Here is a 12445-nt window from a genome sequence, read left to right as displayed (position 1 = left end):
CTTCATGAGAAATAAGAAAAGAAAGACTCGTGGTGGACATTCCTTCAATCAAGACAAACACCAGGTCATTTCTCCCTTTTATTCAAGTCAGCAGACTCATCACATAATGAAAGCAAACTCACCACCGCTTAAAAATAGAGATAGTGTTTCTGATCACTTTGTCAATACAAATATATACATGTATGTTGATTTCCAACGACAGAACAGTACATACCAGCGGATTTAAAATCAAATAATGCAGTTTTACCTGGATGGAGTGGGGGAACAAGACACGCTATGATGTCATGGAGTGAGCCTTGTTTCAGGCCTTTGCAGTTTGACTAACGTCAGTATACATAAACATTTTGGGTCATGGCGACATGACCATGCAAAGATGACGCTAGTGTTCCTAAACTGCCCTCAGCTGGCAGAAAACACTGACTTTTCTCACACAAAAGACGGTGTGAATACAAATTATGGTAACATAAAAATATTGAGTGCTTTGAATGGATATAAAATGAGATAATAGAGATATAGCTGAGCACCCAAATATATCCTGTGACAATAGGAAAAAAAAAATCAGAAAGCTGAAGTCAAACTGTCGTTGCTGTTAAATAACATACAGTTAAGGCTCCTTTAATACAAACGTACGTGAGATGAGCCACTCCAGCCAGGAGAAGATGACATAAGAATCCAATTACACCAACACTCAAGCAGTCACAGTGACACATCTCTTCTTGAGGGCAAACGGTTTGGCTGCTGCTGCGGAGCTCTTTGTCACCTCAGACACCAGAGTCTGTCCATCACAGCCGTTAATTATTTTGTAATTGACATTGGTCTTAAGTCTGTCTAAGAGTTTAAAGAAAATCCAAACAGAACGGCGCATTACTCAAAATTTGGAATAATCTCCTGCCCGACACGAAGGAATTAGAGTGGAGAAAGTGCAAGAGAGGGAGACGACAATGAGGAAAAAGCTGATGAGGAAGAAAAGGAAGCAGCTTTTGCAGAGCTAAGCCGCCGCCGTATTCATGGCACGCTGTTAACACCACCCCCCCCTTAAAAAAACCTAAAGGCGACTACGTCTGATCTTGGCGTCTCCTTGGTGACACAAACACTAATCCCTCATTATGGGATGTTGGCTGTGGCACCCCCAAGCCTGTTTTCTTTTTTTTTTTTTTTTTTTTTTTATTCCCATATCACACCACTCCAAATGGTGCAGATTACTGTAATCTGTGAACACTGGAGCAGACAGATTAGATTAGGATCAATGCACACATTATAATGCAGGAAAAGAGGTTAAACAGACCTTTGTCCATTGGTTAAACACACTTGAGAATGCAGTGACATATTTGGTCATATTTCATCATTAAAAATGTGATACCCAGAGTGAACCCCTCAGATCAATCTGTCCCTCAATCACGGGGGGGCATTTAGAACACAAGCATTTGCAGCTGTATATGATACCTTGAAAAATAGAGTGAAGGAGCTTGTTTTTTTTGAAAGATTGTAGTGTTTAAGAGAGTCCTCATGAGAAACAGCTATATGATGGCGTTTCAGCTTCGATCATGGCGCTTCCGTTTTAGGGAATCCAACTGAAGGAGAGAGAAACAGAAATGCTGGGCAGCATTCACACCACTGTTATGAGACAGATTAGAAACTCACCTCATTCTCAACCATCTTCAGCCGGCCGAGAGCATCCTTGGCAGCGTCCTTCAAACAACATTAACGCACAGTCACCAACCATTCAAGCCCCACTTGACCCCGATCTCGTGCTCACCCTGTTGTCTTGGCTGGAGTATTTCTTCACCGAGTCAGTGAGTCCTTGGACGAACCGGCGTAGAACGTTCTCATACTCTGCAGATGACGTGGGTGAGAGGGAGCAACCAGATAAGAGCCCTTCGCCTCATTATGACACGTCAGTTGTGATACCTGAGAGCAGAGACGGAGAGCCGCGTTCCAGCTGCGCTTTCTGCCACTGCAGTCTGTGTATGATCTCTTTGTGTTGATGGATGAGGTCGGATGGAGGGTCGCGGCGGTTCTTCCTGTACTCTGCAAGCTGTGGAACATAATCGCTGTTAGCACTGAGCAGATGCTGAGAGGAACACATGCAGGAATCTCACCTTCCTCTCCAGCCGCTCCCTGTCGTAATTCAGAAGACTGAAACTATGGAGTTTGTATCGTGGCGGAGAATGGTCTTGATGGCTGCTCCTGCTGCTCGATTCATGTCTGGGTTTGGACCTGGGGGATGGCGCCTGGTAGGGGTTAAAATTAGAAGGTTAAGAACTTCATCCACAGGTCCTCATCCTCCCATCAGTAAACTAGTGTCCATCACGGTCCATTTCCCACTTCTAGAGTTGCAAAGTGTGTCAACTCACCCTCGGCTTCTGCCTCTCAGGAGGGGAGAGGGAGGAGACGGGCTCCAGCACCACCCATTTCTCCGTCACAGAGTTGAAATCCACTCCAGATATTGGCTCTCTGATCTTCACCCGGACCTCCAGCTTCCCACCTGTTGCCTTACGCCCATCCATCACCTGAGAATGAAACTTTTCGCAGTTACACAAATACCGTGTGCCTGTGAAAAACCAAGTCCAGGTCCTACATCGATGATCTCTCTGAGGTCACAGTGGTTCTCCAGAGGCTCCAGTTTGAGTTGAGCTGTCCCCACCAGCTTGTCAGTTTTAAAGAGGCCACTGTAAAAAGGTGAGAATGTTTTTATTTTTCACCGATAGACGAGGAAAATCAGGACCAGACATTACCCTTTGTGGGTGATTTCAAACTTCAATCCTTTGGACTGGATCACACGCTTGAATCCTCGGTGTGACCGGTTGATATTGAGCTTGAACGTCTCCTTGAACTCCGGGTTAGTAGTGTTTTTTATTGTTGCGGTTTTATCCCTCTGAGCCTCCTCCTACACACACGCAGGCTCAGTAACATGAATCAACCTTGATCGGAGTTCAACACTCACCGAACTGGGAAAGGGAAACTCAAACTTCACGCTGGCGTCGAGATCATGAGGTGAGACACCTGTGGGCGGAGGTGTAATGTGAGCGTGCGTAAACATGTTGTATAAGGCATCAGTAAGTTACCCGAGGGAGCTGGGAGGTTTATGCCTCTAATGATGTACAGCATCATGTCGTTGGGGGCCAGGTTTTGGTAGGTCCTGCAGAGGATGGAAAATTTGTTTTAAAATGGTACCCGCCGTGATGGTCCTCATCAGGCAGAGCCGGCAGCTCAGCACTGTTATTTGATGAGTCACTCTTCTCACAGAGTCAATCTATTCCAGAATACATTATTTCAATGAAGACAGTAACATCCCTGCTAATGGTGTGTATCTGGAAGAACATGTTTAATGACATCCCTCATTTTAAGCTGAACCTTTAGGGGAAGTGCGACGGTCAACACTAGCTGGTTTGTCTTTCTCTGGTGGTTTAGAGTGGATGTAACAAAATGAATCCCCGCTGATGTATGTGCTGATGACTTTTTTGAAACATAACTGATACAGTGGAAAGAAACTCTGAGTGGGATCTGGGAAAAAAATCTAGTTTTCCAGAGTCAACGTTTGTGCCATTCAAAAGAGTTAAACTATTCATTTACATTCACACTTAAACACGTCATTGCATAAGACGATCCATATCTTGATCATGGGGGGGTGCAGCCGCAGTAGAGGCCTAGATTTCTTTTTCCAAAGACATTTCAAGGACAACTAAGAGAAAATCTCTCCACTCTGTCCAAGGGCCGCCTTTGGGCTTCCTCCCACATCACCCAAGGGATGAGTTCAGGGGTCATCCTTACAAGAGTAGCAGTGGTTCTGCTTTGAGTCTCTTTGAGTCGGGTGTACTCCAACTTATTGAAACCAAATGCTTAAAGAAATGGGTTTAAAAATGCCAACAATAATATCATATGCCCATTTCTGGTCAGCAAAAGAACCACAAAACCTCTGGTTCTAAATATAGTTTTAATTTTGCCAAATTCATGCTTTGGTACACAAGTTCCTTATCATTGCAGTTAAACATTGACACTAGAAAAACAAGCCAGTCAATAATAACAACTAGAAAGGTACAGTGACAGCACAGACCTCCACCAAGTCACACGACCATTCCATTTTGACTCTAATATCATTGTCCTACACATATGTTAAACATGTTTTGTGTTCAACATCCAGTGTGAAATTTGCCGAAATGGCAGCAGGGCAACAGAGCTTTAACAAATATTGGAAAAATGCAGGGAACAACTGAGAAAACCTTTAAAGTATTTATAAATCTGCATTTAGTTACCATAGTCACAGGGAAATAGATCTGTTTCAGCGATTCTATACTATGTTGTGTTTCATTAAACCATTGAATTTCATTGAATCCAAATGTCCATTATCTGTCTAGCTTTCTAAATAGCAAGACAGCTAGCTAGATAGCTAGAGTTCAAATCCAAAACTGCTGTAACCATGTAATAATAAAAAAAAAAAAAAATGTTGCAACTGACTTGACAGTCTTAAAGGTCCTCTCCTCGGTGCGGCACTTGGGGACGGGTTGGCCTTTAGAGTACGCATTCTTTAAGATCTCCACGTTTTTACCGCACTCCTCAATGAGCCTCTCAAACCTACAGAGAGGGGGAAAAAAATGACACTGGCACCATAAACTATAAGGCGGGTGCCTGAGGTTATATTTACTCATCAATATATATGTGCTGAAGGAAAACAGTGATGAGTTAAATGATATAGAGCGCTACATGAAACGGAGTAATCATGTTTTAAATGCACACTTTAAGAAAGACTTACTTAAGAGCTTCACCCACGTCGCCTAGCTTTGTAAACTCCTGGGAGTTATTGAGACATTTCTGTGAGTCAAAGACCAAACAAAGCAGCATTAGTGGAGGGGTTTGACTTCCATTTAGAACAATTAGATGAGAAAACTTTGACACCTCGTGCTGCTTCCTCAACAGCTCCAGGAGGCCGTGGAACTGTTCACTGGCGCGAGCGGAGTGAGGTGAGGAGCGAGAATGACCCAGTGAATACTCATTCTCGCTGACTGGAGTTACAGGAACCTGTGAGAAGGCAATTGAGGGGAAACATGAATATGCATCTTTCTTATCATTTCTTACTCATGAAGCCTGAACAAGATTTACAAATAAAATCCTTGAATCAAACGGTGTTTTTTCTGAAGGAGAAGAGTAGGGCTGTAAAGGTTCTATTAATTAATCATACTAGAGGTGAGTTAACAACACATTTTGTATTTGTTCTCTATGCAACATATGGCAAAGGAAGATTTAATGAGTGAACTCAGGTTTAGCGCGCTTAATTGAGATTACAATTTTAATCTAATGACAGCCCAAGAAAAAAGTTGTGATTTGAATTTCAGTTTCACCCTCCACATGAAAGTGAATGAGAGTCTTTTGTTCTGTTCACTCACATTGTTTTTCTCATGATAAAGAAAACATAAATGTAGTTTCTCAAAGACAACCAGTAATTTGTCTGTGACTATTTGTTCATTTTCCTCCATAAATCTAAGATCAATGGGCAAATTAATTTAGTGAAGTTAACTGTCGGGGCTGTCTGGACTAAAGGAAGATTAGAAGATTTGAGATAAAATTGAATTCACAATCTAATGTGACTTTGGTTTTCATGATCACATCAAAATGTTTTCATTGTCATCAATGTAAAGTGTTCATGTGTTAATACAAAATAAAAAAGTAACAATTTTTTCCCCATACTTTTCCAAAGTTTCAGTGTATAGTGTATTTGTTTCCTTAGGACCTTGACTACAGCAGGTAGCTTTATATTTGCAAGCCATCGTGGGCTACAGCGAGGATCCTCGGCTGTAGTTCTTCCACCACCTGTTTCAATATTATCTGCGGTGTTTAAGGAGCCTTCATTACATCCTCTCTGATTGCTCGATGGTTTGCTTCCCACCATTTGATTTCCATATCAAACGGTACACAGCCTTCACCAGCTTTGCTTGGTCATCATTCCAGCCCGGACCAGTTATGAAAAATTATTTCTAACTTTTTAAAAGAGCTTTTTTTCCCCTTTCACATCATAAGATTATGAGTATTTGGTATTTTGAATGTCAGTCATGACAATTTGTGTTTGTACTGCATTGAAACTTAAAACAATAGAAACAAAAACAATTAAGTCATACTGAAGAATGTTGGTCAAATAACACTTTATATGAAAAAAAGGCTGTGTAATTTTATGGCATAAGTACTTGATGATTAGATTATCATTAAAAAATCCAAAGAAGGAAAACTTTCAAAATCCTGTATTAATATCTAATTCCTGTATTTAATTAAAAGTAAAACCGAGTAACCCCATGTGCAGAGGATAAAACGTTCATATTATTCAAACCAAACCAAAAACCAAGGCTCTCGCAACATATGAGTGACTTGGCTAACAACCTTGGTAATGTCAACAGGGAATCCTGACTTGGCAGCAGTGATCATGGGGTCCAGTCCCTTGGCGTGTCTCAGGTGCTGTGTTGCAGCTGACATGTCCTGGACACCAGAGCACAAAAGCAACTTAACGGATATCAAAGACTTTCGTGATGTGAGAGGTGAAATCCAGACGCACCTTCAGCTGCTTTGAACGAAGCGCAGCTCGCATAAACACTTGCCGCTTCAACAACAGGAAATCTATTTGTTGCTGGGCTAAAGGGATAATTTGGACAATGATGAATTGGGAAGAACAATGATGATAAAATTCTTTCACAAAAGTAAACAGTAAACAGATACGACTCCAAGTGCAAGCAAGGCATTCTCCTATTGATCTATTAGCACACAGTACAATGCCTGCAATGTCCGAAAACTTATGTTGGCAATTTGATTTTGATTTTTCTTTCACTACATTCTGCCTTGGAAAAACAACTAATATGTTGAACCTTAAATACCTGCAAAAGCAGATCGGATCAACATTGTAAATAACGGAAATCTTTTTCATACTAAACATGCAGGGTTGAAAATTTCTTAACTATTGGGAAAGACACGTTGTTTTCACAAAATCAATATTATAGTTAAGTTAAAAAAAAAACTTCACCTTTAGACCCTGGTTTTAGGTTTGAAGTGGCTCCAGTTTCTTGAGCAGCTGGAGATTTAGCTTTCGGTGCAGCTGGACGAGGTGCAGGCTGCAGAGACAGTCATGGATGAGACTTTCATCTGGCTTTCCTTCAGCTTCCCTTCAGGGGTTTTTCATAAGTCTATACTGATCGTGAGTTCCATTCCTTTCTTTTGAAGCTAATTTCATCGGAATCAGGATACATTTTGGCCTTGACCAAGCCACATGTGAGAGTAGAGACCAATTGATAATAAATAATGAAGTGCTGTGCCTCATGGTAACAGACAACTAATGGTGCCAGAGCTTCCTGACTTAAAGCTGTGGGTTTCAGGCTTGCGACTGTGGTCTTGGTGTGCATGTGTGTGTGTGTGCGCGTGTTTTAAAAGCTTTTTGAAGCAAATCCTCAGCGTGATTTGGCCATTTATCAGAGCGCTTCTCGTCATGCCTACCTTGGCAGCCTCTTTCGGTTCGTCCTCATCCTCTGCGTCTGGATCCTGATTAACCAGTTTCATGGCGTTCTCCAGGACACCGATGAAACTCTGCTGTTCACTCTCTGAGCCTTTGAGAGGTGGACAACCTGCCAAAAGCACTAACTTTAATAAAGACACCGCAGTGACACACAGGACATTGCGTACCTGGAGGGATTGGAAGATCGGACAAGTTGACATTCCGTCCGGCTTTATGGGCTTTCATGCTGTCTTGGTATTGCTGGCGACAGTAGCGAAGAGCATTTTAAAGTAAAACACTTAGTGACTTTTATTCCGAAATAAATGATTAGTTACTTTGACAATACGCAGGTGCATGCGAGCTTTCCTGTCATCTCCTTTGCTTTTCGCAGCCTCTGCAGCCGACTTGTAGATGTCCATCCGTTGCTGCAACGCTTCAGCCACACTGGTTGGTGCAGGCAGTTCTTTAAAGGCACATATATACTTTTACATTCTACACGGTACATCTTCACTGCAATGGTCTGATCATACCAGATTTATCTGTCTGGTTAGACGCAGGGGCAGCAGGGGAAGCCATCGGGGAAGCCTGAGTAGGAGAAGGTGAGGATTGTACGGGTGCAACATCTCCTGAGAGGATATGAGCACAGACGTTTGTTTGAATCCTTACAGTGAAGAGGCGGATATTGATATAAAACCACATCTCACGGCTTATTTAAAGGTCACATGACTCGTGACTTTTTAGGAATTGACATACATATGCTGTTCAAGAATGAAAAGACAGCAGCTTCTGTTTAGATTATAGACCAAGTGGAGGAGAATGCCAAAGAAAACACAAAGACTGAGACTGAGTATCTGAGTAGCTTCCTCACTATATAATATATATATATATATATATATATATATATATATATATATGAAGAAGAAACAAATAGACTATAAATAAATAAGGAAAGCAGTTATTCCCCAAATTTAGTTACCAACTATGTATCATGTCGCGCAAGGTTTCGATTTGGATTTAAGTTCAGTTTTCCGTGATGAATACTTCAATACAGTAACAGATAATTCTATTAAAAATGAGATGCCCTTGTCGTACATTAAATGACTCAGCAGCATGCCCAGTGTGTGCAACAGTCAATAGTTACACTCACCAGGAGGTGGCGGCAAAGAGTCCAGATCGAATGGTTCTCCTCTGTCTAACGCTTCCACGTATGAATCGAACTTCTACAAAAAGTAAAACCAGTCGAATACAATTGCATTATTTCAGTTCATATTTCATCACACACTTCATTCTCATATTTCACATTGTATCTCTGACCTTGGCGATGACGTAGAAGTGTTTGGCTTGTCCAATATCACCACTGTGTTTGGCGTTTATGGCAGCCAGCTTGTACTCTCTCTGTCGGGACAACACCGCCTGCTTCACTTCTGAATGAAGAATTACAGGAAGACAGGGTCAATGGCACTCTCAGCAGCATTGTGGAAACTTAAATAACTTGAAAAGTGCATCAACACATCAAATAATAATAATAGAAATAATAATAATTAGAAGAAGATAAGAAAAGTGGAGGAGAAAATGCAATTGAGCTTGTTCCTTCGTAACACATCGCTGTCGTCTTATGTACCTGAATCCCCAGCATCTTGCACGTTGGGGGTGAGAGGAGAGATGGCAGGAGTGTCAGGTGTGAGTGCAACAGTGGGTTTTTGTGGCGGGGTCAGATGGAGCGGCTTGATATTAGAAGGAGCTGGTGCGGGCTCACGGAGAGGCTTCTGATTAACAGGAGGAGAAGGCACCAGCGTGGGCTCTGGAGGTTGTCGTTCTTGGATTATTTCTGCTTCTGATGTCGCGTTGCGCTTTACACCAAGAGCAACAGGAGGCGGGATCTCCTGCTCGTTGACAGGTTTTCCTCTCTTGGCAGACGTCAGCATGGACTGCAGCGTCTGCCATTAACAAAAAGACAGTCAACACAAATGTCTCCCCTGAATAAAAAAAGAAAATAAAAAGGTGAATAAAAAGGTGTTTGGTTTTTTTTACCTTTAGACCTCGCTCAAATCGACGAACTTTACTGGACTCCCCCGAAGCCTTTGCATTAGAGATGGCCGTCTGGTACATTTCTATGCGCTCTGACAGCAGCGACTCCACCCCCCCTGCACCACTTGGGGCAGTGGCAGGAGAACTCTGGGATGTTGCTTGCTTTTTAGGGACACTTGGAGTGACAGCTGGAGGGCTTGCAGCAGGGGTTTCGTCTCCATCATCATCATCTTCCAAAACATCATTCAACTCTGCCTGTATACACAAGCAAAGCTCACACGTCAGTAAAACTGTACTAAAGGAGTGTGCTGTTGGATCTGAACATGTGATTAAGGGAGACGAAAGGTTTGAACTGACGCCACAGCTTCATGTGAACGCAACAACAGGAACAGTTCACACTTCATCTGAGCTCTTTATATGGTGGACAAGGAACGGAATGAGGCTGCTCAAAGACTGGAACATTTGCAAATCTGAAACATGTGACTTTCTCTCTCATCTGACAAACCAACCAGAACATCCATTCAGCCCACATTGAAGCAGACTCCCCCTTTCTCCATCAACTCTTAAGAAATATTTGCTCTTTTCAATCTAGATAAGCTATTGCTACTTCAGTTGGACATCTGTAAAAAGCAGTCATGTGAAGCTTGGGTTCCAGAAAATGTTGCTGATTGGAGTATTTACCAGCAGGTCTTCATCATCATCCACGTCTTCATCATCCATATCTTCATCGTCCAGGTCTTTCATGCAAAGAGCTGCCATTCGTTCAATTTCAGCCATGGCAACCGGAGCTACACACACACACACACACACACACACACACACACACACACACACACACACACACACACACACACACACACACACACACACACACACACACACACACACACACACACACACACACACACACACACACACACACACACACACACACACACACAATGTCATTATGGTCAGCAGCTTGTTTTTTCTCAAAGGTCTGTTATCTGCACACCATTTGTGATACAAGTAAAACATAGATGAGGAAAATGAGAATCCACAAACTTCCTCACCCCTGCCGGCTCCTTCTTTCTTCCCCCGTGGTTTTTCTCCTCCCCCAACAATCTTTAACAGTTCAGCCTCAAGCTCATCATCATTTCCGACATCCTCCATGCCTCCATCAGGGTTCAGGTCAAGAAGCAGCCCCATCTATAACAGAGGAAAAAAGGGGAGCACCTAAAGTTTATTCAACTATTTGGCTTCATGATTTAGATTGGAGTTTTCTGTGACAGAGAATTGTTGTTTTAAATTCATATCTGGTGTCCTAAATGATGTGACTTTTTTCTTTTTTCACCCTTGTTAAAGGAATGTTAACAGCTTTGAACAAATAAACTTTCCTGATGGACAAGGGGAAAAATTGCGGTCAAGCGTTCCAAAAAATTTAGAAAGAGTAATTGAAGCAAACAGTGTTAAAAGAGAAATAGCATTAGCAGAATAAGAATACTGTGAGAATATATGATAAGAAGGAAACAATGTCTAATATCAATACTATATCTAGCCATCAAGGTTAGAGACAATTTATGAAGTAATATACTGTAGCTATAATTTTTTTGGCCTGAAAACAACTGAGTAGTGCAGATACAAACGTGTTCAGCAGTGGAAATGGCTAGTTACCTGTTTGGCCCGTGCTGCACCCTGACCCCGGTTTGGGGGGTTCCGACTGCGACTCATTGACGTAACTAGATGGATATAAAGACAAAGTCAAAGTCATGGTTAGGAATAGACTACCTATGTTGGTTAACATTTCCTGTAAAGCTCCAGATAAAGTCTCAAATTTAGATATTAAAATGAGCCCACCCAAACAATGTTACCTATTTCTGATATTCCTAACAGCATGTTAAGACTGTATATAGTAAAAGAGAAGCTAGAAAACTATCCATTATATATAACAACAACTACTTAGTATCTTAGTTGGAGTGGAGGATAGTATTTTGACTTAGCTACTATGTACTCTCATTCTGGCTAAGTGACCTGAAAGAGTCTATTCCGACGCACACATTTTCCTGCTGCACCACCACATGTCTGTAGTCTCAAACATTATGACTTTTCATATTAAACTGAGACCGCTGCATTTCAAAATAGAAAGACAGAATAGCTTTGTCTGCAGCAAACAGCCTTACTAATTTCTCTTAGGAGTCACAAAAGGTCACATTTGATTCGCCATTTAAAGACAATTGAGATTTTTTATGATTAATATTACAAAATGAAAGTTGTTAATTCCACTTGTTCAACTGAGCATAACCAGGTGTGCCAAACTTATTATATAAAATGTAAATATTATTGAACCAAATCTTGTTCCATTAGTTTAATCTAAATAATCTATAGGTGATTTATATAAATAAATAATGCTTAGATGAAAAAAAGGCATCAGGTCCCTTATGACTCAGCACTTGACATAAAACTAGTTTTGTGTCAAGCAGCAGGTATCTGCTTCGACACCATCGTTGCTCGTGTTATTGTAACATACAATACGACTTTGATGACTACAACAGTTTACCATGCTAATGTGGGGTGTTAAATGTAGAGACAGTCACACCCTCTTGTTAAAATTGTAATAATACAAACGTCTGCGAAACATCATTTTGGCTCGAGTTGTGAATAAATCAGCTAGACACAAACACGGTCAACTTGTTTTTCATATGATCTCATTTTCTGAATTCAAACCCACATTAGTGTGTAGCTTCACGATAGCGCTGAGTTTATGAACAGTCAACAACTGGTTGTTTACCTTGTCAATCCACGAGAGCGACGACTCGTCTGATAGTCTAAATAAGTTGTCAAATGCTAAGCCGCTGCTTTCAGTTTTTCTTTGTTTAATGCATAGAAACAGAAGGTTTGTTTTGGTTAATATGTTGTCGACCAGGAGAATCTGAATAACCCACTTCCTACATTCCGTCACCAATGGCAACAACC

The 12445-nt window shown here is 41.5% G+C and overlaps 1 protein-coding gene across 1 annotated transcript; it reads right to left on the bottom strand.

Annotated features, from left to right (window-relative positions):
- Nucleotides 1-65: 65 nt before the first annotated feature.
- LOC128754199 (coiled-coil and C2 domain-containing protein 1A-like) lies at nucleotides 66-12422 on the bottom strand. The gene is made up of 28 exons (XM_053856652.1): nucleotides 12261-12422; nucleotides 11147-11211; nucleotides 10546-10681; nucleotides 10175-10281; nucleotides 9497-9748; nucleotides 9087-9402; nucleotides 8780-8889; nucleotides 8613-8685; nucleotides 7996-8091; nucleotides 7801-7928; nucleotides 7654-7726; nucleotides 7468-7595; nucleotides 7001-7088; nucleotides 6539-6615; nucleotides 6367-6462; nucleotides 4894-5016; nucleotides 4751-4809; nucleotides 4456-4572; nucleotides 3066-3139; nucleotides 2945-3003; nucleotides 2736-2887; nucleotides 2579-2669; nucleotides 2355-2510; nucleotides 2100-2231; nucleotides 1909-2035; nucleotides 1757-1833; nucleotides 1642-1689; nucleotides 66-1571 (listed from the first exon to the last, which is right to left on the bottom strand). The coding sequence occupies exons 2-28, from the start codon at nucleotides 11201-11203 to the stop codon at nucleotides 1533-1535; spliced, it is 2991 nt and encodes a 996-aa protein (XP_053712627.1). The 5' UTR covers nucleotides 11204-11211; nucleotides 12261-12422; the 3' UTR covers nucleotides 66-1532.
- Nucleotides 12423-12445: the final 23 nt, after the last annotated feature.

The sequence above is a fragment of the Synchiropus splendidus genome, chromosome 2 (assembly GCF_027744825.2).
Source record: "Synchiropus splendidus isolate RoL2022-P1 chromosome 2, RoL_Sspl_1.0, whole genome shotgun sequence".
Classification (NCBI taxonomy): domain Eukaryota; kingdom Metazoa; phylum Chordata; class Actinopteri; order Syngnathiformes; family Callionymidae; genus Synchiropus; species Synchiropus splendidus.
The sequence above is the reverse complement of the archived record's forward strand: the minus strand, read 5'-3'. Positions and strand labels throughout refer to the sequence as shown.

What these genes read in the sequence shown, in the direction of transcription:
- LOC128754199 (XM_053856652.1), bottom strand. Translation starts at nt 11,203, where the DNA reads ATGAGTCGCAGTCGGAACCCCCCAAACCGGGGTCAGGGTGCAGCACGG. An exon ending in ATGATGATGAAGACCTGCTG is followed by an intron (nt 9,749 to 10,174) that starts GTAAATACTCCA and finishes TTGTGTATACAG; the next exon opens with GCAGAGTTGAATGATGTTTT. An exon ending in TGAAGATGGTTGAGAATGAG is followed by an intron (nt 1,572 to 1,641) that starts GTGAGTTTCTAA and finishes TCTCTCCTTCAG; the next exon opens with TTGGATTCCCTAAAACGGAA.